Below are 25,378 nucleotides of genomic sequence, written 5' to 3'. Positions count from 1 at the left end.
GGTATATACATGATTGGGCTTGAGCAGAACCTGAAGGCACAGAAAGCTACATAAAAAAGTGGCCCAAATATCCATGTTTCCCACTCCTGCTATCCTGCCTCTTCAGGTCTAATTTATAGGTGGCTCTGCATGATACGCAGGCACAACCGACAGCGGGCAGCTGAGACACTGTAGTCCCTTTCTGGGCCATTCGTGAAGGACAGTGGTGAAGTGAAATCCTTTCATTGGGTAGAATTCATATCAGTGCCTCTGGCCGTTCACTTTGCTTGGAAGGAAAAATGGCCAGAAGTATGACTATATACTTAATCATGGGCTATATCCAAGAGTTTGATTGGATGGTAAGGGACTTGGAAAGAACGTGATTGGGAAATTGGTGACAAAGAAATTTGTGGGAAAGGTATGTGAAAATCTTATAAATAAATAAAGAGAAGATATTGATAGTCCATGTAAATGTCCATCATAGGATCACCTCCACAGAGAATTTTGATAATCAAGATATAAGATGAATATGTGTCTGTGAATATGAGTCAGCTCTTTTCTCAGCCATTCCTGTCATTGCCCAATGCACTCATGAACAAAATGGCCACAGTTACAGAGATGAAGGTTATGAGTGAGATCAGCAACATGGACTTTTGTTCACCAAGGAAAACCTGGCATAGGCACCGCTGAGTGCCCAATCTGCCAGCAACATATCCCTGATATGGCACCATTCTCTGAGGTGATCAGCCAGCTAACTGGTACTAGGATGATTACATTGGACTACTTCCATCATGAAAGGGGCAATATTTTCTTCTTACTAGACAACAGACTTACTTTGGATGTGGAATTGCCTTTCCTATACATAATGTTTCTGCCAAAACTACCATCAGTGAACTTAAAGAATGCTTTATCCACCATCATGTTATTCTACACGACATTGCTTCTGATCAAGGAACTCATTTCACAGCAAATAAGGCATGGCAATGGGCCCAGGCCCAGGCTCATAGAATTCACTGATCTTGCTATGTTCCCCACCACCCTGAAGCAGCTGGCTTGACAGACAGTGGAATGTCCTTTTGAAGACTCAATTACAATGCTAGCTAACTGGCAATACCCTACAGGGATGGGTGAAGGATTTCTGAAAGGCTATATGTGCTTTGAATGAGTACCCAATATATATGGTGCTGGTTCTCCTATAGCCAGGTTTCATGGGTCCAGAAATTAAAAGGTGAAAATGAGAGTGCACTACTCACTATTACCCTTAGTGACTCACTAGCAAAATTTTTGCTTCCTATACCCATGACATTATGTTCTGCTGGCCAAGAGACCTCAGTTGCTAAGGGAGGAATGCTTGCACCAGGAGAGACAACAGTAATTCTACTGAACTAGAAGTTAATACTGCTGCTTAGCCACTTTGTACTCCTCATGTTTCTGAATCAACAGGCAAATAAGTGAGTTACTGTGCTGGCTGGGGTGATTAATCCTGACTAACAAAGGGAAATCGGACTACTACTCTACAATGGAGGTAAGGAAAAGAATATCTGGAATACAGGAGATCCCTTAGTGTGTCTCTTAGTATTACCATGCCCTGTGATTAAGGTCAATGGAAAATTACAACACAATCCAAGAAGGACTACTCAATCCAATGGCCCAGATCCTTCAGAAATGGAGGTTTGGGTCACCCCACCAGGTAAAGCATCCTGACCAGCTGAAGTACTTGCTGAAGGCGAAGGGAACACAGAATGAATAGTGAAAGAAGATTATTATAAATATCAGCTATGACCAGCTACAGCAATAAAGACTGTAATTGCCATCAGTATCTCCTCCTTACCTTTTCATGGATACATTTGTGTGCGTGTATGTTTATATGTTAACGTATATATTAAGCAAATATCTTTTTTTCTCTTACTCTCTTATGTATAATTGTATGTTGACTTCATATCATAGTATTTAAGTATTGTTCATTTTACATCAGTATTTAAGTTACAAAATATCAAAGAGGAGAGTAAACGTCACTCAAAGACTTTACCTCTATTTCTGTGAAAGGGGTTAGTGTGTTTTCAGCCATATGTAGGATAGTTGTGTCATGTTATAAGGAATCATGTCCTTGTTATTGTCTTTATATAAAGATTAAGTATGGTTTGTGAAGATGCATATGAATGCCAAGTTGACAAGAAGTTAACTTGTGATAGTTAATTTTATGTGTCAATTTGACTGGCCCATGGGATACTCATATAGTCTGTCAAACATTATTTCCGGGTGTGTCTGTGAGGGTGCTTTTGGATGAGATTAACATTTGAATCAGTGGACTGAGTAAAGCAGATGGCCCTCCCCAGTGTGGGAGGTCCTTATCCTATCAGTTGAAGGCCTGAACAGAACAAAAAGTTGAGCCTCCTCTGAATAAAAGAAAACTGGCAGACTAAGCTAGCACATCAGTCTTTTCCTGCCTTTGGATTTGAACTGAAACATTGGCTTTTCTTGGATTTGAGCCTGCCAGCTCTGGGACTTAAATTTATATCATCAGCTTTCCTGGGTCTCAGACTGTCAGACTCAAAGTGGAACTATACTATCAGTATCAGCTCTCCTGGGTCTCCAGATTGCTGACCACAGATCTTGGAGCAAATTTTTTATAATAAATATCTCCTATTTCTGTTTCTTTAGAAAAGTCTCACTAATATACTGTTTGCCAGAAACACCTCTCAAGACTCAGTGAGTAGGTGAAACTGGCTTTGATTGTGCCGAAACACAATAAGGAAATGAATGATTCTAGAACCTTCCTGCTGTTTAATGATGTCTGGATAAATGGAAAAAAATACTTTGATTTATCCAATCAACAATTAATTATTGAGCACCTACTATGTGAAAGGCAGCATTCTAGGTGCTAGGGAAAGACTAATGAAAGAGGCAAATGCCTCCCCCACTCTCTTGGAGTTTACTTCTATTAGTAGACTTATAATCAATGGATCAATCAGAAAATAATCAAAAAGAGACAGAGCTACAAAGCATATTATTTTAAAAGATTATTTTGATACAAAGTGACCAAGTACCTAAGATTAGGTATCAGAGGAAGCCTGTCTATAAGGTCTTCAGATCTGAAAGCAATTAGAAGCTAATAATGGAGAGATCTGGAGAAAAAGTATTTTAAGCAGATGAAACAGGAAGTTCAGAGGCCCTGAGGGGCCACCTGAAGCATGAATGTCCTGAACTAGAGGGGAGAGTAACAGGAGATAAGTGAAACAGGCCAGCTGTTATAGAGTCCTTGGCCCTTGGCTACTTGGCTTTGCGTCCAGTAATTATACTTTGTTATATTCTAAGTGAGCTAGGAAGCTTTTGGAAGCCTTTAAAAAAACAGGAATGATATGATTTGATTTAAACATCAATGACTATTACCAATGGATGCTAGGTAAAGAGGAGCATGTTTCAAGGATGGATTTCAGAATGCAAATTTTTCCCCTTCTTGCAACTGTCCAGAATCTCCTTCTCTCCCTGCCTGATTAAAGAAGCTTTAGTTGCTTCCATTTGTGAACCTCCAGTGAAGTGCTCTCTTCTCTCTCAAGGCTGTCCCTACCCAGGTGTAAGGCACCTTTGCCTGGTCATTGTATAATGTGGTGGGGAAGCAGATGTTTTGCCTCATCCAAAGAGAGTATATCTCTGCCTCTAATGGATTCTGGTGACAGTCTCCCCATCACCTCCATACACAGGTCCAACTTCACTTGTGGTACCAGCATTATGCCAGGTATTGTACTAGGAGGCAGGATCCCTGCTCTCCAAGGCTTACAATCCAGTAGGTGATTTAGATCTACATATGAATTATCTATATCTGTATCTATAGCTATCTATCTATCTATGTATGTACTGCAATGAAGAAAATGAAAAGAACTCTCTGCAAAAATACTGTAGTAATAGAATGCACATCATTTTTCTTTTCTGGCTGGATAAACATTAATGGAAGTTTTGGCAACTGGATCTGGGTCTTATGGGAAAAAGCAATGTTCTAGGCAGAATAACAGTTTGACCAAAGTCCAGGGGTGGGAAAGCTCAGAGTATTTCTCTGAGAAATGAAGCAGACTAATAGAATAGTGTGAAAAGGCAGATTTGACCCAGATTCTAGTATCGTGTCATACTGAGGTGCTTGGACAGCGTTTTCTTTGTTCTAGGACTGCTATTCCAGCTGAAGTAGACAATGCACTTGGAAGCATTGAAAATCCACAGTCCTATTATTTCAGTGATTCACACAGGAGGAGGTAAAGGTCTGAAGTATAATGGTAGTGGGTATAATGGTAGGGTAGGGAAGTAGAATAGGGATAGACCAAAGAAAAAGAAAGAAACAAACAAGACTTAAAAATTCCAAGCAAAACAATGAAGTTTTTGATGCCATTAATGGAGGCAGATGAGCTAAAAGCGCAGGAAGGCCTGATTTTTGGAGAAAGACAAGGAATCTAATTATTCTGAACACACCTTGGAACATAAAATATTTCAATGGTGTGACATGTGAAAAGTGTGGCCTGTGAAAACCAACTTATATCGCCCTATGGACATTAAACCTGGAGAAAATTTTAACAGCTCCTGCTTATATTCTCTTTTTTGATATGATACAAAGTGCTAGAAGTTTTTGACTTAAAACAACAATAGCAATACAAAATTAAATGAAACAAAGTGAATAAATAAAATTAATTTGTAGATGGCAATCACTCCTGTAAATTTGTAAACAGGAATAATTAATGTGACTCTATCTAAGTTTATATCAATTTTAGCCACAGTAAGACATGAGATTCTTCACAACCATTCAAGGAAGACACTCGTAATTCAGCTTTGCATTTGGGTCATAAAAACTGGGTTTCTTTTCATTGGTAACCATCACTGGGAAAAGTGTGAGGGATGCAAGAGCACCCACGGAGGCACTTTGTAAATATTTAACAAGCATTGATTAGAAAATAGGCATAACACAATTTATACAGTTTGCTCTGTATACCGGAAGTCCCAGTTCTGTTTTTAGAGATAACCTGACCATATCTTACATGAAAAATTCACTCAGGTTACATTTGACCATTTTCTGGAGGTAGGGTGATGTTATCCTTGCAGAAGCCACCAGAAAATTATTCAATGACAGTCCAATTTTGAGATCAAGCTCAAACAACATCCTAAAGTTAGTTGTATGCTATAAATTTCCCCACATTTTTAATATTTAAAGCTTTTTTATTTAAAAAAAGTTACAGACAGGGTCTCACTCTGTCACCTAGGCTGAAGTGCAGTGGTGCAATCATGGCTCACTACAACCTCAAACTCTTGGACTCAAGTGATCCTTCCTCCTCAGCCTCCCAAGTAGCTATGATTACAGACACCTATCACTTCACCTGGTTTTTCCCCACATTTTTATTGTATCCTTCCTTTTCTTGTAAAGTGTAGAATATCTCTAAAATAATTTAACCAATCCACATTATCTTGAATACTCCAAGTTTCACAAATGACAGCTCATTTCCAGCATCATTATGCTAATTAACATGCTACTATTTTCATCAGGAAGCCCATTTCTAACAATCATTACGTTAATTGAGATACAATAGCTTTAAGTACTTGTACAAACCTCTGGCCTTTCTCATTAAATGCTAGCTGACCTCCTGTGGGGTGTGAAATTCTGATTAGGGCAGCAAGTGTTCCTGAAAAGTAGCTTAACCCATTATATATACATTTAACAAATCACAATGTCCGCACTAAAGATATTGTAAAGTACAGACTTCATAACAGATGGTTTAAAGGGAAGAGTTTGAGAAATATAAATGATGTACCTATGAATTAAGGGACTATATTTGGGATATATGTTGGCAAATATTTAATATTTCAAATTCCACATTTCAAGGTAAATCAAAGGACTTCACATTTTAGTATTTATGGAGTTTTCTTTCCCCCATTGTTAAAAGAGGCTACTTAAGGGGTAAAAGACTACATATAGGGTATGGTGTATACTGCTCAGGTGACAGATGCACCAAAGTCTAAGAATTCATCACAATAGAATTCATTCATGTAACCAAAACCACTTGTACTCCAAAAACTATTAAAATGATAACAAAAAAGAGGCTACTAATGCAAAAGGATTCCAGATTCTTATCAAAGAAGGAGGAAATAACTGTGGGTTGTTTTGGAAATTCTATGGAAATTCCAATTCCCACCCATGTTATCTGTTTTCCTTTGTGCTATGTAGGAAACCTTAAAAATAACTAGATCTGAAAACTATGTCTTCAATCAAAGTTAAATTCTAATATGTGGAATCAGAAGTCCTTGGTTCAGATTCCACTTTTACCACTTCCTAGTTATCACTCAGCCCTCTGGAGCCTCATTTTACTCTTCCTTAAAGTGGGAGGATTACATCAGTGTTCTCCAAAGAGTGTTAATTAGGTCTCTAGTACTGAGGGAGGATTTGCCACTGTGCCCTGGAGTTGGGGTGGGGTGGGGTGGGAGGGAAGCACATTCTGGTCAAATTATGTTGGGATACACTGGTTTAAACTAAGTGAAATAGTTTTCTTATTTCATTTTTCTTCAAAGTCATAAAAATACTAATTGATATGACCTCCTAGAGTGTCTGATAAATACAGGCAATGTTTTACTTCCAGAAAGATTAGGGTGTGTGATGCCTTCCCCTCAGGGAATTCTAAGAGGCTTTTTAAAATTATTATTTATGTTATATATATATACATATAGAGAGAGAGAGAGAGAGAGCACGAGAGTCTCACTCTGTCACTCAGGCTGGAGTGTAGTGGCATGATCTCAGCTCACTGCAACCTCCACCTCCCCATTTCAAGCATTTCTCCTGCCTCAGCCTCCCAAGTAGCTGGGATTACAGGCACGCACCACCATACCCAGCTAATTTTTGTATTTCTAGTAGAGATGGGTTTTCGCCGTGTTAGCCAGGCTTATCTCGAACTCCGGGCCTTAAGTGATCCTCCTGTATTGGCCTCCCAAAATGCTAGGGTTACAGGTGTGAGCCACCATGCCTGGCCTCCAAAATTTTTTAAAATTAAATTATTAATTCTTCCTATCCATGAGCATGGAAGGTTTTTCCATTTGTTTGTGTCCTCTCTTATTCCTTGAGCAGTGGTTTATAGTTCTCCTTGAAGAGGTCTTTCACATCTCTTGTAAGTTGTATTCCTAGGTATTTTATTCTCTTTGTAGCAACTGTGAATGGGAATTCACTCAAGATTTGGCTGTTTGTCTGTTATTGGTGTATAGGAATGCTTGTGATTTTTGCACCTTGATTTTGTATCCTGAGACTTTGCTGAAGTTGCTTATCAGCTTAAGGAGATTTTGCGCTGAGATGATGGAGTTTTCTAAATATACAATCATGTCATCTGCAAACAGAGAGAATTTGAATTCCTCTTTTCCTGATTGAATACCCTTTATTTCTTTCTCTTGCCTGATTGCCCTGGCCAGAACTTCCAATACTATGTTGAATAGGAGTGGTGAGAGAGGGCATCCTTGTCTTGTGCCAGTTTTCAAAGGGAATGCTTCCAGTTTTTGCCCATTCAGAATGATATTGGGTGTGGGTGTGTCATAAATAGCTCTTACTATTTTGAGATACATTCCATCAATATCTAGTTTATTGAGAGTTTTTAGCATGAAGGGCTATTGAATTTTGTTGAAGGCCTTTTCTGCATCTATTGAGATAATCATGTGAAAATGGCCATACTGCCCAAAGTAATTTATATATTTAATGCTATCCCCATCAAGCTACCATTGACTTTCTTCACAGAATTGGAAAAAACTACTTTAAATTTCATATGAAACCAAAAAAGAGCCAACATAGCCAAGACATTCCTAAGCAAAAAGAACGAACCTGGAGACATCATGCTACCTGACTTCAAACTCTACTACAAGGCTACAGTAACCAAAACAGCATGGTACTGGTACCAAAACAGATATATAGACCAATGGAACAGATCAGAGGCCTCAGAAATAATACCACACATCTACAACCATCTGACCTTTGACAAACCTGGTAAAAAGAAGCAATGGGGAAAGGATTCCCTATTTAATAAATGGTATTGGGAAAACTGGCTAACCATATGCAGAAAGCTGACACTGGATCCCTTCCTTACACCTTATACAAAAATTAACTCAAGATGGATTAAAGACTTAAACATAAGACCTAAAACTGAGGGAGAAGCCAAGACGGCCGAATAGGAACAGCTCTGGTCTACAGCTCCCAGCATGAGTGATGCAGAAGATGGGTGATTTCTGCATTTCCAACTGAAGTACCAGGTTCATCTCACTGGAGAGTGCCAGACAGTAGGTGCAGGACAGTGGGTGCAGCACACCATGTGTGAGCCGAAGCAGGGCGAGGCATCGCCTCACCCAGGAAGCACAAGGGGTCAAGGAATTCCCTTACCTAGTCAAAGAAAGTGGTGACAGACGGCACCTGGAAAATTGGGTCACTCCCACCCTAATACTGCACTTTTCCAATGGGCTTCAAAAATGGCACACCAGGAGATTATATCCCGCACCTGGCTCGGAGGGTCCTATGCCCAAGGAGTCCCGCTCATTGCTAGCACAGCAGTTCGAGATCAAACTGCAAGGCGGCAGCGAGGCTGGGGGAGGGGCGCACACCATTGCTGAGTTAGTTGTTTGATTAGGTAAACAAAGCGGCTGGGAAGCTCGAACTGGGTGGAGCCCACAACAGCTCAAGGAGGCCTGCCTGCCTCTGTAGGCTCCACCTCTGGGGGCAGGGCACAGACAAACAAAAAGACAGCAGTAACCTCTGCAGACTTAAATGTCCCTCTCTGACAGCTTTGAAGAGAGTAGTGGTTCTCCCAGCACACAGCTTGAGATCTGAAAAGGGGCAGACTGCCTCCTCAAGTGGGTCCCTGACCCCCGAGTAGCCTAACTGGGAGGCACCCCCCCAGTAGGGGCGGACTGACACCTCACACGGCCAGGTACTCCTCTGAGACAAAACTTGCAGAGGAACGATCAGGCAGCAGCATTTGCAGTTCACCAATATCTGCTGTTCTGCAGCCACCGCTGCTGATACCTAGGCAAACAGAGTGGGGAGTGGACCTCCAGCAAACTCCAACAGACCTGCAGCTGAGGGTCCTGTCTGTTTGTTAGAAGGAAAACTAACAAACAGAAAGGACATCCACACCAAAAACCCAACTGTACGTCACCATCATCAAAGACCAAAGGTAGATAAAACCACAAAGATGGGAAAAAAACAGAGCAGAAACACTGGAAACTCTAAAAATCAGAGTGCCTCTCCTCCTCCAAAGGAACGCAGCTCCTCACCAGCAACGGAACAAAGCTGGACGGAGAATGACTTTGACGAGTTGAGAGAAGAAGGCTTCAGATGATCAAACTCCTCCCCAGCTACAGGAGGAAATTCGAACCTATGGCAAAGAAATTAAAACCTTTGAAAAAAAAATTAGATGAACAGATAACTAGAATAACCAATGCAGAGAAGTCCTTAAAGGAGCTGATGGAGCTGAAAACCAAGGCACAAGAACAACGTGACTAATGCAGAAGCCTCAGTAGCCAATGCGATCAACTGGAAGAAAGGGTATCAGTGATGGAAGATGAAATGAATGAAATGAAGTGAGAAGAGAAATTTAGAGAAAAAAGAATAAAAAGAAACAAACAAAGCCTCCAAGAAATATGGAACCATGTGAAAAGACCAAACCTACGTCTGATTGGTGTACCTGAAAGAGATGGGGAGAATGGAACCAAGTTGGAAAACACTCTGCCGGATATTATCCAGGAGAACTTCCCCAATCTAGCAAGGCAGGCCAACATTCAAATTCAGGAAATACAGAGAACGCCACAAAGATACTCCTCAAGAAGAGCAACTCCAAGACACATAATTGTCAGATTCACCAAAGTTGAAATGAAGGAAAAAATGTTAAGGGCAGCCAGAGAGAAAGGTCAGGTTACCCACAAAGGGAAGCCCATCAGACTAACAGCTGATCTCTTGGCAGAAACTCTACAAGCCAGAAGAGAGTGGGGACCAATATTCAACATTCTTAAAGAAAAGAATTTTCAACCCAGAATTTCATATCCAGCTAAACTAAGCTTCATAAGTGAAGGAGAAATAAAATACTTTACAGACAAGAAAATGCTGAGAGATTTTGTCTTCACCAGGCCTGCCCTACAAGAGCTCCTGAAGGAAGCACTAAACATGGAAAGGAACAACCGGTACCAACCACTGCAAAAACATGCCAAATTGTAAAGACCTTCAAGGCTAGGAAGAAATTGCATCAACTAACGAGCAAAATCACAAGCTAACATCATAATGACAGGATCAAATTCACACATAACAATATTAACTTTAAATGGAAATGGGCTAAATGCTCCAATTAAAAGACACAGGCTGGCAAATTGGATAAAGACTCAAGACCCATCAGTGTGCTGTATTCAGGAAACCCATCTCACATGCAGAGACACACATAGGCTCAAAATAAAGGGATGGAGGAAGATCTACCAAGCAAATGGAAAACAAAAAAAGGCAGGGGTTGCAATCCTAGTCTCTGATAAAACAGACTTTAAACCAACAAAGATCAAAAGAGACAAAGAAGGCCATTACATAATGGTAAACGGATCAGTTCAACAAGAAGAGCTAACTATCCTAAATATATATGCACCCAATACAGAAGCATCCAGATTCTTAAAGCAAGTCCTTAATGACCTACAAGGAGACTTAGACTCCCACACAATAATAATGGGAGACTTTAACACCCCACTGTCAACATCAGACAGATCAGTGAGACAGAAAGTTAACAAGGATACACAGGAATTGAACTCAGCTCTGCACCAAGCAGACCTAATAGACATCTACAGAACTCTTCACCCCAAATCAACAGAATATACATTCTTCTCAGCACCACACCACACCTATTCAAAAATTGACCACATAGTTGGAAGTAAAGCACTCCTCAGCAAATGTAAAAGAACAGAAATTATAACAAACTGTCTCTCAGACCACAGTGCAATCAAACTAGAACTCAGGATTAAGAAACTCACTCAAAACCGCTCAACTACATGGAAACTGAACAACCTGCTCCTGAATGACTACTGGGTAAATAACGAAATGAAGGCAGAAATAAAGATATTCTTTGAAACCAACGAGAACAAAGACACAACATACCAGAATCTCTGGGACACATTCAAAGCAGTGTGTAGAGGGAAATTTATAGCACTAAATGCCCACAAGAATAAGCAGGAAAGATCTAAAATTGACACCCTAACATCACAATTAAGAGAACTAGAAAAGCAAGAGCAAACACATTCAAAAGCTAGCAGAAGGCAAGAAATAACTAAGACCAGAGCAGAACTGAAAGAGATAGAAACACAAAAAACCCTTCAAAAAATCAATGAATCCAGGAGCTGGTTTTTTGAAAAGATCAACAAAATTGATAGACTGCTAGCAAGACTAATAAAGAAGAAAAGAGAGAAGAATCAAATAGACGCAGTAAAAAATGATAAAGGGGATATCACCACCGATCCCACAGAAATACAAACTACCATCAGAGAATACTATAAACAACACCTCTACGTAAATAAACTAGAAAATCTAGAAGAAATGGATAAATTCCTAGACACATACATCCTCCCAAGACTAAACCAGGAAGAAGTTGAATCTCTGAATAGACCAATAACAGGCTCTGAAATTGTGGCAATAATCAATAGCTTACCAACCAAAAAAAGTCCAGGACCAGACGGATTCACAGCCGAATTCTACCAGAGGTACAAAGAGGAGCTGGTACCATTCCTTCTGAAACGATTCCAATCAATAGAAAAAGAGGGAATCCTCCCTAACTCATTTTATGAGGCCAGCATCATCCTGATACCAAAGCTTGGCTGAGACACAACCAAAAATGTGAATTTTAGACCAATATCCTTGATGAACATCAATGCAAAAATCCTCAATAAAATACTGCAAACCGAATCCAGTAGCACATCAAAAAGCTTATCCACCATGATCAAGTGGGCTTCATCCCTGGGATGCAAGGCTGGTTCAACATATGCAAATCAATAAATGTAGTCCAGCATAGAAACAGAACCAAAGACAAAAACCACATGATTATCTCAATAGATGCAGAAAAGGCCGTTGACAAAAATTCAACAAAATTTCCCTCTACACACTGCTTTGATAATCTATTGATTATCTCAATAGATGCAGAAAAGGCCTTTGGCAAAAGGCCCTTCATGCTAAAAACTCTCAATAAATTAGGTATTGATGGGATGTATCTCAAAATAATAAGAGCTATCTATGACAAACCCATAGGCAATATCATACTGAATGGGCAAAAACTGGAAGCATTCCCTTTGAAAACTGGCACAAGACAGGGATGCCCTCTCTCACCACTCCTATTCAACATCATGTTGGAAGTTCTGGCCAGGGCAATCAGGCAGGAGAAGGAAATAAAGGGTATTCAATTAGGAAAAGAGGAAGTCAAATTGTCCCTGTTTGCAGATGACATGATTGCATAATCTAGAAAACCCCATCATCTCAGCCCAAAATTTCCTCAAGCTGATAAGCAACTTCAGCAAAGTCTCAGCATACAAAATCAATGTGCAAAAATCACAAGCATTCTTATACACCAATAACAGACAAACAGAGAGCCAAATCATGAGTGAACTCCAATTCACAATTGCTTCAAGGAGACTAAAATACCTAGGAATCCAACTTACAAGGGATGTGAAGGACCTCTTCAAGGAGAACTACAAACCACTGCTCAATGAAATAAAAGAGGATACAAACAAATGGAAGAACAGTCTATGCTCATGGGTAGGAAGATCAATATCGTGAAAATGGCCATACTGCCCAAGGTAATTTATGGATTCAATGCCATCCCCATCAAGCTACCAATGACTTTCTTCACAGAATTGGAAAAAAACTACTTTATAGTTCATATGCAACCAAAAAAGAGCCCGCATCGCCAAGTCAATCCTAAGCCAAAAGTACAAAGCTGGAGGCATCACTCTACCTGACTTCAAACTATACTACAAAGCTACAGTAACCAAAACAGCATGGTACTGGTACCAAAACAGAGATATAGACCAATGGAACAGAACGGAGCCCTCAGAAATAATGCCACATATCTACAACTATCTAATCTTTGACAAACCTGACAAAAACAAGAAATGGGGAAAGGATTCCCTATTTAATAAATGGTGCTGGGAAAACTGGCTAGCCATATGTAGAAAGCTGAAACTGGATCCCTTCCTTACACCTTATCCAAAAATTAATTCAAGATGGATTAAAGACTTAAATGTTAGACCTAAAACCATAAAAACCCTAGAAGAAAATCTAGGCAATACCATTCAGGACATAGGCACAGGCAAGGACTTCATGTCTAAAACACCAAAAGCAATGGCAACAAAAGCCAAAATTGACAAATGAGATCTAATTAAACTAAAGAGCTTCTGCACAGCAAAAGAAACTACTATCAGAGTGAACAGGCAACCTACAGAATGGGAGAAAATTTTTGCAACTTACTCATCTGACAAAGGGCTATTATCCAGAATCTATAATGAACTCAAACAAATTTACAAGAAAAAAAACAAACAACCCCATCAAAAAGTGGGCAAAGGATATGAACAGACACTTCTCAAAAGAAGACATTTATGCAGCCAAAAGACACATGAAAAAATGCTCATCATCACTGGCCATCAGAGAAATGCAAATCAAAACAACAATGAGATATCATCTTACACCAGTTAGAATGGCAATCATTAAAAAGTCAGGAAACAACAGGTGCTGGAGAGGATGTGAAGAAATAGGAACACTTTTACACTGTTGGTGGGACTGTAAACTAGTTCAACCATTGTGGAAGTCAGTGTGGCGATTCCTCAGGGATCTAGAACTAGAAATACCATTTGACCCAGCCATCCCATTACTGGGTATATACCCAAAGGATTATAAATCATGGTGCTATAAAGACACATGCACATGTATGTTTATAGTGGCACTATTCACAATAGCAAAGACTTGGAACCAACCTAAATGTCCAACAACGATAGCCTGGATTAAGAAAATGTGGCACATATACACCATGGAATACTATGTAGCCATAAAAAATGATGAGTTTGTGTCCTTTGTAGGGACATGGATGAAACTGGAAACCAACATTCCCAGCAAACTATCACAAGGACAAAAAACCAAACACTACATGTTCTCACTCATAGGTGGTACTTGAACAATGAGAGCACATGGACACAGGAAGGGGAACATCACATACCAGGGACTGTTGTGGGGTGGGGGGAGGGGGGAGGGATAACATTAGGAGATATACCTAATGCTAAATGAGTTAATGGGTGCAGCACACCAACATGGCACATGTATACATATGTAACAAACCTGCATGTTGTGCATATGTACCCTAAAACTTACAGTATAATAATAATAAAATAATAATTAAAAAAGACCTAAAACCATAAAAACCCTAGAAGAAAATCAGGACATAGGCATGGGCAAAGACTTCATGACTAAAACACCAAAAGCAACGGCAAAAAAAAGTCAAACTAGACAAATGGGATCTAATTAAACTAAAGAACTTCTGCACAGCAAAAGAAACTATCATCAGGGTGAACAGGCAACGTACAGAATGGGAGCAAATTTTTGCAATCTATCCATCTGACAAAGGTCTAATATCTAGAATCTACAAAGAACTTGAACAAATTTACAAGAAAAAAACAACCCCATCAAAAAGTGGACAAAGGATATGAACAGACGCTTCTCAAAAGAAGACATTTATGCAGCCAACCAACATGAAAAAAAGTTCATCACCACTGGTCATCAGAGAAAAGCAAATCAAAACCACAATGAGATACCATTTCATGCCAGTTAGAATGGCAATCATTAAAATGTCAGGAAACAACAGATGCTGGAGAGGATGTGGAGAAATAGGAACACTTTTACACTGTTGGTGGGAGTGTAAATTAGTTCAACCATTGTGGATGACAGTGTGGTGATTCCTCAAGGATCTAGAACCAGAAATACCATTTGACCCAGCAATCCCATTACTGGGTATATACCCAAAGGATTATAAATTATTCTACTATAAAGACACACGCCCACGAATGTTTACTGTGGCACTGTTCACAATAGCAAAGAGTTGGAACCAACCCAAATGCCCATTAATGATAGACTTGATAAAGAAAATGTGGCACATATACACCATGGAATACTATGCAGTCATAAAAAAGGATGAGTTCATGTCCTTTGGAGGGACATGGATGAAACTGGAAACCATCATTCTCAGCAAACTAACACAAGAACAGAAAACCAAACACCACGTGTTCTCACTCATAAGTGGGAGTTGAACAGTGAGAATATGGACATCGGGGGTGGGAGCATCACATACTGGGGCCTGTCAGGGGGTGGTGGGCTAAGGAAGGGATAGCATTAGGAGAAATACCTAATGTAGTTGATGGGTTGATGGGTACAGCAAATCACCATGGCATGTGTATATACCTATGTAACAAACCTGCACGTTCTGCATACGTATCCCAGAACTTAAAGTATAATTTAAAAAAAGAAAAGAAAAATTAAATTACTAAAGAAGTCTAACAGTTTCATCTACATGTTGTAATTTAGATACCTATGTAAAAGATTACATTCTTTCAAGGACAATTTTTTAAAATATTTATGCCCTTCCTTATGGGTGCCCTAACCACTTCTTTAGTTTACCTGTGAGTAATCCAGTAGAGGGAATATACTGTGACATTTTTCCACACTCTGGATCACAGAATCCCACTTTTTACATAGCATTACATGAAGCTAGTCTGTCAGGAATTATTCTGGAAAATATGGCTTCATTTGGCTATCTCTAAAACTTCCTCCTGCTCTAAGATAGATTTCTAAGATTATCATTTGTTACGTTCCAATATATTCACTGTGCCTTTTTTTTTTTTTTTTTGAGGGTGGAGGAGTGATGAGAGGATTCAAAATGACTCTGTATTCTTAAATTCAGTGAAATTCCTACTCTACCACATTTACTCTGACTTTAGAAGGCCCTCATCTCAACCCTGGTATTGCAAGTTCTTTTTATACTTCAAATCTTCTCTGGCTAACTGAACTGCCATGAATATCAAATTTCTATACATTGTCAGTATATTAATGATGAGCAAATTATGTCCTTCACACTTGTGAGTAATACGACATTCTATGTATTATAATATATTGTAATAATACATTGTATGTGCACTGTTTTACAGTTTGCAATTGATTTCCATACTCATTATTTCTTCACATGAATTCCTGTTTTCAAGTTGTAACCCATTTTATTTCTAAAATGTCCAACTTAAAATGTTCTTGTTGCCAAAGATCCCAGCCTAAAAAAAATTAAAACCCTTCTGTTTTTAGGAATTTCAGTGCAATCCGTAAGTATTATGTAAATGTGCACATTCACATTTATTCTAGGACAGAGGAGATGGGCAGGAGTGAACTCAGTTCTATTAAATGGCAAGATCCTTTTTCCTTCAAACTTCAGCTAGCAAACATGAACTTGTAAAGTACAACCATCTATTTGCCATCATTTGTTTTCATGTGGCAATGGGGCCACTTTAAAGACCAAGCAAATTATGGGAGAGGGCTATTAGAAACATTTGTGTACAGTTATAAAACCTAAAGTAGTTCCAGCCTAGCTCATAAATATCAATGCTTTTGAGACCAGTGAATATCAAGTACTTGAGTTTGATGGGTCAGGTATCCTGTGTACTGTAGTCCACTAAATAAGACATCATTCACTGAGCAGCCGCTGAAGAGATTCATGGTGTTTTAGGCATTTTTGGTTCAGTACACAATAATACCAGAGTAGAAGATGGGAGTGGGAACAAAGAACAGACTCTCCCCCAACACACACACACACACAAAACTATATAACCAAGAAAAAAAATTGTTCCCTTAGTAATATAGATTTTTAGACATAAATGGAGTAAGTCTATAGTTTGCAAAGCTAGAGATAGTTGAAATATAAACCATGGTTTCCATGACTACCACTAATAAAATTTTTTCTTATTGTTGCTACTGTACGAAAATTGTAATTGCTTTACTTCTTAGAAGATATCTCACTTTCTCATATAACACAGAAATATATTTTTAGGGATTTAACCTATTGATAAAAATTGAATATTCGATCTCTCAACTAGTTGCTTTTCTCACATGATTTTAGGAAGAAATTAATCAGGTTCCTAATTGCCATAGCTGGCTCACGTGATGGCTTTTTGCAAATGAGGAAACTATGTCCTTTCTGGGCCATCTCAAGCTAAAGATTACACGATTTAAAACACTGTGAATTGGGGTTACAGCTCTCCTCCAGGGTACATACCTTGGGGAGCAGACGATGGGCTGAAATTTAGCCCCCACTCCCTCAATCATACATCTTGTATAGTAAACGATCTGTAAAACTATGCATAGTAACACTGAGTCATATTTACTAAATTAAGCAACTGTGCATCAGAAGAACTTGCATAACTTTTTGCTGGCATCCAATACCCTGAGCAAAGAGGCCTTCAGCTAAATGTAACTTACAGATAATATAGAGGTCCTTCTTTCTATAGCACAACTCTGAAGTTATTTTACAAACTTCTAATCTGTGGGCAAAAGAGCTAAGAGTAAAGTCATCCTGCTGGAAGGTTAGCCTTGCAACATAGAAGGGGCAGTAGCAGAAGTCTTTATTTGACATGAGCTAAGCAAACTGGCATATAGTAAAATGATATTTTTCTAGTTAAACACCTATTGTGTATATACCACTCTGCCTAAAGGGTAAAAGGTAGAAGTAAAATATAGTTCCTGCTCTCACAAATTTATAATCTTGACAGGGGGAATGAACAAGAAAGAAGAGAAAGGGAAGAGGACAAGAGAATAAAACTGCATTGGCCTCTTAACTGTCTCACTTATTTCCTCAGGCAATAAGCCTTATGTAAATGTACGTGGTGAATACCATGAGATAACATACAACCCAGTTATTTTGGGTGCATAGTAAAGAATCTCATATTTGTTGCTGGAATTAGTGATGATTCCTATAGTAGTTTTAAAGGAACAGAATTACTCAAAGGATCTGTAAGGAGCTATAACATAAGCTATTAACCTTGATTTTTGATGTAAACAAACTCTCTGGCCCAAATCTGTATTTAAATGAAAGTGGCAGAATTTGACAATCTCATAGACTCAGTATGATTTTATGATGCTTTTGTGACTATATTATATTGAAAGCTTGGTATCTTTTAAAGCTGCCTCATTGGAAAAGGTCACAGAATGTGATTTCAAAGTTACTTTAATTTAATGACCACTCTTATTCAATTGTTTTCACAGACCATAAACAGGACTGAAGAATGTCCGTCTGAATCTTTGCCTTGAATGAAGAAACTTCATTGAACAAGAAGTTGGCTTCCAGTTTGCACAGACGTCAATGGAATGCATTTTTTGTTGTTGTTGTTTTTTTTTTTTTTTAGTTTTATACCTTACCCAATGAAAACAAAGTTTTTATGTGCTGTGCAAATGGTCTTCATGTGGTCTGACAATTTATTTTTGCCATCGTTTTTTTTTAATTAAAGAAAAAATTTCCAGAAGAGGAAAAAAAACTACAAAAAACAAAACGTTGAAGGTTGATATTTTATGTGGAAGAACATTTGAATTGAATTCAGAATTTTCCTGAAGGTGTAGATACTTTTTTTTTTTTTAACAGAAAACCTGATGTCAAGAGGTGGACAATAGAAATGGAAACAAATTGTCTTCCTCAATAATTAAGCTACTTTCTCTTTTTCCCTTCTTGTTTTAATCTAGTGGGTTTTTTTATTTTATTTTTTTCTTAGAAATATTTAGGTAAGGTTTATCTTGAATCTTAATTGCCTTAATTTTAAGGACGTCAAAGTCTCTCGAGGCAAGCTGTCAACGTCTTGTTAAAAACAAAAATCAAGAAAGAATTGAAATATTGTGCCGGCTTTCACTGGCACAGAAGTTTAAGACTATGAGTTTTTAGGGTGAAAAAAAAACTGTACAGTTTAAATGAAAATGTTTTTCTTCATTTGAAGAAAATTTGTTGATAAAAGAAACCATGGCAACTGCAAGAATTGGAAAAATGCTGGGACTTTTCATGAACTTTGTCTTAAGTGTTGACATGAATCATTCTAAAAGGCTAAAACATTTTACAGTAAAGTTATTAATGTTGGTTTAAAAACAACTGCATTAGAAATAATGCGTGTTTGGGGGGCAGAATGCAGATTTTTTTAATTTACAAAGCGTGATCGCTAGCAAAAGCATTAGTGCTTTTTATCTGCAGTCTTTTTTATGAGCTTTACAAAGTTTTTAGTCAGCTTTGCTTGTCACATTGCAAAACCTAGCTTAAGAGCATTAAAAAAAAAAAGTAGATAGGAGCTTATGGTCAAAAAGTGCAAAAAAACAAAAAAAAAGCAATAGATAGAGAAATTGTTGACAATTTCTGTAGTCTTTCCTAGTTGTGATCAAATTCAGCCTATGGATGGCCTATTTTATACCAAAGATGAAGTGACACCCTATTACAGTCCAGAAGATAGAGGTTGTTTTCGTTTCTTTTCTTTTTAAAAAAAAAAAAAAAAATTTATTTGACCGACATGGCCGGACCAGTTCTTACTTTGTTGTTTGTTTAAACTACCTTCCACTGGTGTTTTACATAGTGCAAAAAAAAAAAAAAAAGAGGGTGGGGGGAGGTGTCTTTCTTTTCTTTAAATGTGTATTCATTGATAGCAGAAGCTTGTACCTGCTGTGTTTAGCAGTTTCAGCATGAAGAGTTCTGGATATCAACTGATTGATAGAGCCAAGTGGCTTTAAATTCTGTGAGCTTTTCTGGTTTCTCACTAGCTGTCTTGAATAGTGAAACCTATATTGATGGCCACTAGTAAACCAAGATGCTTATTTAACAGGTGGAATATTCTTTATATGAAATTTCAGCTAAAGACACTTTCTGAACCTGGTCTGAAAGGTCATTTGTCAAAAAAGCTTAGTGATATTCTGTGATATGGTGAGTGGTCTCCTGGAAAGGTCTCATTGTGTAACAATAGTCTTCCCTCTAAATTACAACACCTCTGGGTTTTGTCTTTTCACCTCTGTGTTTGTCATCACCTACCATGAATAGTCACCTTGGTTTTGCAAATGGGGAGGGGGTATCTTCTTTTTGCCTGTTTTCATTGTATTTTCATATATTGGCGTTGCCGAAAGAACTTTTTCTTTCGGTTTAATTCTTTGAGGCATGTAGGACCAATAAGATTGAGAATTCTATTAGTGGAATTTAGGGAAGTCCTTAAAATGCTAGTTGACAATCAAGGAACAGTATGATTTATATCAATAAGAACCAAAAGAATTAGGTTTGATCAATCATTTAAGCCAAGGAGGAATACTTGCATTTAGAACGATGCAAAACTTTGTCTAAAATGAATTAAATTGACCCACTTGTAAAATAGATCTACATTTTTAATTCATGAGATATGTGTTCAACCTTTACAGTTTTACCTGAAATTAAGGACAATGGAATAGAATTTGTTAAGTGAACTATTCACTAGATTTCTTTCTGAATGAATCCTTTGAATCAAATAGGTGAAACTCTTTTCACAAACTAAGTCAGTCACAGGAGCCTGTCTTAGTCCAAAAGAAGCAGGGAAATTTATTTAAGCACACTATAAAACAGGGTGAGCTTTTTAAAAATTAAAAAGTTTTAAAGGTAAATCATATTCCCATTAGGTCAACGTGAGTAATAAGGTTGACTGACTCATGTGAAATTGTCAATATTCTATTTATGTAAACTCTGGTTCTCTTATTTGCAACCCCATGAATTGGAAGCCCAAATCAGAGAATGACTCCATATATTTATGGTCACATTGGAGGCAAAAGTGTATCCAAGAAAATGTAGTGTGTGTTACAGAGAAATTCCAACTGGTCGCACTCACCATTATGGTTTTTCATGCTTTAGAGAAAATGCTAGATTTATACTGTCTTTTGTTCCATCCTTCAGCTTCCCATGCATTATAAAGGTGGCACTTAAGTTTTTATCTTTGAAAAGTGGGCCCCAAAGTTTTTTGGGGTACAAAAAGACACGTATGGGAACCATATTTTCTGTTTCTCTTTTTCACTCTCTAAACTCTTTTTGTATAAATAAGGATTATCCTGGGCATAATTCATTTGAATATGAAACCAACATACTTTCTTTCATTTTTGTGAAAAAATAACCAAAAACATGTATTAATGTGATACAAAGAAAGTCTCATTTACACAATCAACAATGAGGCTAAGAGGTAGCTACCATGTGGCTAATGAATGTGCCTAGGTAACTTCCTGTTTCTATTCAAAACTGCTGCTTTATTTGTACATTCAGAAATATTTTTTTCAACTATGAAATTTCAATATCAATTTTTTAAGCCAGTTACTGCAAAAGTAAATGACCTGTCATTTGATGTGTTCATGTGTGTTTTGTGTTTGGATAGTTTATATCATGCCATTCTATAAAATATATGTTTTCAAACCAAAAAGAAAAAAAATGGAAGGAAAACAATGGCACATACTCAAATTTGCTCTGCTTTGTCTGTTGTCTTACCTAAGACTTGTTTTGAAGAGCCAAGTCTGGGAGAGAAAAAAAAGCATCAACAGGTAAGCAGCATTACATTGTGTGATAATAAACCAAAATAAGTTTTCAATATATACAGACAACAGAATTCAAATTTAATCAACAAAATATATTGTAGTGATTTTTTTTTTTTTTTTGAGACGGAGTCTCTGTCGCCCATCCTAATTAGGACTATAATCTTTTTTTTCTTTAAGTTGAAGTTAATTTTCCATGCATTCTGGTCCACCAGATTTTCAAGCATTTATTCGGATGTTTCCATTTTTCCTTTTGACTTTAATTGCCAAGACTTAGCTTAAACATCAGGAAACAAACTAAAGCCACAATCCAAATGAGAGAAACACTGTCTCATCTAAACTCTAGTTTCATGGTCAGTGCAAGAGTGAGTTTTCTTTTAATAATAATAAGGTGTTGTCAAGGGAGGCAAAGTGTGCATGGTAACTGGGAGCTCCCCAATACGTGGCCATGTCTTCTAGAGACAAAGTAATGATCCCAAGTGAACTGAAGGTAATACTGGCAGGTGCTGATGACAGTTTGTCCTTGAATGCTGACATGTTTTGAATATTGCAAATGTTATAATACTCTTTTTAAAAAATCCTCTACCTGACTCTAGTTTTGCAAGGATTAGTTTGTTTCCTTGGTGGATTTCAACATTTCAGAATGTTACCTCCATATTTCACTTGAATTACTTCCTCCTGTGACCTTAGCAGATCTGTCACATTTGACAGCATATGACTCACTTCCACCCCCTTCTAATGAAAAACTGCATGGTGTTAAAAGCACTCCCATTAGAAATATAAGGCTGAGAACCGAAGAAGGCTGTTTAAAGCAGGAATTTCACTTTATTTTACTATGCCTAAAAATACATCTTTGGACCCCTTGCAAAGTGATTTAAAAGTACTTTCAATTTATGCATGGCCCCAAAAAAGTAATTGTTTTTTCTTTTCCAAAAAAACCTCTTTATTTAAATAATTGGGATATTTGCTAAATACCTATTTCTTTTTTTACAGTTGCCTAAAACCCCTATTAATGAAAAGTGAAATTTGATTTAATTAGGACTCTTGCGGTCATCTTCACGATTGAGGATAAGTTTCAATAGGCTGTCTAGACAGATTATGATGTTAATAGGAGATTAAAATACATTTGGCAATTCATTTTCATTCTTAATTTGAGTGCATGAACCACTGCAGATGAGCTGATAAGCAGAGAGAAATTCTCAAGTGGGTTTCACTAATAAATGTTTTTTGTATGGTTTGAAATCAAGTAAAGGGACAATATTTATGTACGTGTATAACAACATTCAGCACGTTTGAGGAATCACACACTATAATAAAGCTTAAACATGTCATAGAACCTTGATCTATATTACTTTGTCTTCAGTAAAAAGTGAAGGATGAGATTTTGTCTTTCATGTTATTGTAGCTGGCATGCTTCAAAATTTTGAACTTACTGGGACTGACAGCCTCTCACTTCAATCTGCAGGATTGACAGAATTTAAACAGGCTCATTGATTCCATACACTCCACCCTTCCTGTGGCAAGTGATAATGGGATTTCGTTAATGAATCAATTTGTTTTACAAATGACATCCACTGTGGCATTGGAAGACAGTTGGGTCTGACTCAAGTTTAACATTTCTTACCAAACATTCTTAAGTATGAAATTGGTCCTTTAATCCAAATGCTCTTGGTCATGGCTGTCCTTTGCGGATTACATAGCGTTCAGGAAAGTAGAAAACTAAACACTAAATCCCCAAGTGGCCCCAAAGACCTTTTATGATGTGAGAGACAAGAGTTCACCCCAGATTAATTTCTTTTATCATTGGCTTTATACTCTAACATATAGATGCTCTCTATAGCAAAACAGGGATGAATGGCTTTCAATATTCATTTCTGTTTATTTTTGTGAGGGTAAATAATATATCAAGAAAATTTTCTTCCACTTAGAAAGCTTTAAAGCTGAAGTAGAGGTGCAGTCAAGCTTGGATCTGCAGGAAGAACCACTAGGCCACTGAGTCATACTTGAGCTTTTCTTACTACTGCCCCAATTTCTAAGTTGTGCATAAATACAATCATTCTCAATTTTTGAAGGGCTAATTATCTACTTTGTGGGTATGTTTTGTTTTTTCTTTTCAACGTGTAGGCCTTGGGCTCTGTTTCCTTTTATTAGCATGTCACCTGAGGGTGGGACAAACAATTGGAAATAAAATTTGATTATTTCTTATAAAGTATTAATTTCTTAAAAGAGTTTGAAATCATTGGTAAAATTAATGTCAGTACATTATGTGTCATAAATTTTGATTACCTATAATGTCTTTTCTTATCTAACACAAATAATTGAGAGTTGGCTATATTCTTGCAGAATATACGGGAAAAAATCATAGCAAAGAATTCAGCTTCCCTCAAAAGAAAGCTAATTTTGTTTCCTTCACTCCACTAAATTTAAACCAGTAGCATGGATCAACACAACTTCTGCAATGAGAGTATAACGGTAGCTCTTGGTATAGTCATATTCATATTTTTAAATCTTTCTTTGACCAAAACTATTGCATTGTTTTTGTTACATTTTGACTGCATTACTGTATTAAGGCCGAATGACTTTGACACTCCCATGGATATTTTTATGATCACATCAAATTTAAATAATGTCCAAATTGTAACTTTAATGTTATATTTTGTTTCAAACCCTCTGGTCTAAGATTATTGAGAAAGATGTTCTTTCCTCTTCCCTCAAATATGTTATCTCTTCATATATTAAAAAAATGAGTTATTCCATGCTTTTCAGGAACTGTAAAAATTATTTCAAAAAGACACTTGAAAAAGTTTTCTCTATTCTGGACACAAATGCTTCCATTTATTTCAAAAGAAGAAGAAGAAAAATGGAATCTTAATTTTAAAAAATATATGTAGTAGTATCTGCTATGAGATATTCAGTTTCTAAAAAAAAAAAAAGGGACACAGCTTCTTTTAAAACCCTTGTTTCAGTCCATATTTAACTTCATGGAACTTCTGAAACATCATTCAATTTTGAACTTTATTTAAGAGCATTTTTGTACTGCTGTCTCTGACTGTCATGGAAACTTCTGTAATTCTAAGGTGTTTCTGGTTTTATTTTTAATTTCTTCATCTGTACCACAGTCAAATTAGCAACCATCTCCCCCATCCCTTGGGCTTTCTGTAGATCAGTGGATGTTAGGTTTAAACTTCTGTTTTCTTTGATGAAGCTTTCAATAAAAAATGAAAATAAAATCAATTGAATAGGGCTGTTGTGTTTTTCTGCACTCATCCAGAGACTGGTTGCGGGAGGAGGGCTGATAGGAAGGAGTGGTGTCCACCTTTAATCTGGAACAGTGCTGAAATTTTTTAAAGAATCATCTCAGCTAACAAAAAATGAGAGAAGAGGGAATATTCAATACATGCCAAGGGGACCTGAGAAAGCCACTGTTTGTGGGAATTTAGAAAGAGAGGACCATTTAGGTCTTCCCAGGGACTCCCACAATCTTCCTCATTCTCAAGTTTAGGGATTTAGAGACCACAGAACTCCTATCTCCAAACATGCCTAACAGCTACCAACTACTTGATGAATCTTGGATGAAGGCCAGTTATATTGACACCTTTGGTTTGTATCCCTGCAAGGATTAAATCCAGGTCAACCAAAATAAGAAGTGTCCATTCCTCAAGTTACAGAAGACGGTGCTAAGCAAATAAAAAGAAAACCTATTTTTCTAGGCCAGAGTAATCCAAGCTAACTTGGAGCTCATATTTAAGAGCCAATAATATGCTGTTCTGTAATAGTCATTTGCTATGTTGTTCAAAAATATTCCATTCT

General features: G+C 37.5%; 1 protein-coding gene across 19 annotated transcripts in view; it reads left to right on the top strand.

Moving 5' to 3' along the window:
* The window catches only part of RBMS3 (RNA binding motif single stranded interacting protein 3), a 764,097-nt gene extending 739,299 nt beyond the window's left edge, over positions 1 to 24,798 (top strand). For all 19 annotated transcript variants that reach the window (XM_054479599.2, XM_054479608.2, XM_054479604.2 and 16 more), the window contains one exon: positions 18,275 to 24,798. In XM_054479599.2, the coding sequence (XP_054335574.1) occupies positions 18,275 to 18,281 (7 nt within the window). In that variant the 3' untranslated portion in view covers positions 18,282 to 24,798. The remainder of the gene's footprint in view (positions 1 to 18,274) is intronic.
* Positions 24,799 to 25,378: the final 580 nt, after the last annotated feature.

Source organism: Pongo pygmaeus, chromosome 2 (assembly GCF_028885625.2).
Source record: "Pongo pygmaeus isolate AG05252 chromosome 2, NHGRI_mPonPyg2-v2.0_pri, whole genome shotgun sequence".
NCBI lineage: Eukaryota > Metazoa > Chordata > Mammalia > Primates > Hominidae > Pongo > Pongo pygmaeus.
Note: the sequence above shows the minus strand (reverse complement) of the source record. Positions and strands in the feature narration are given on the sequence as shown.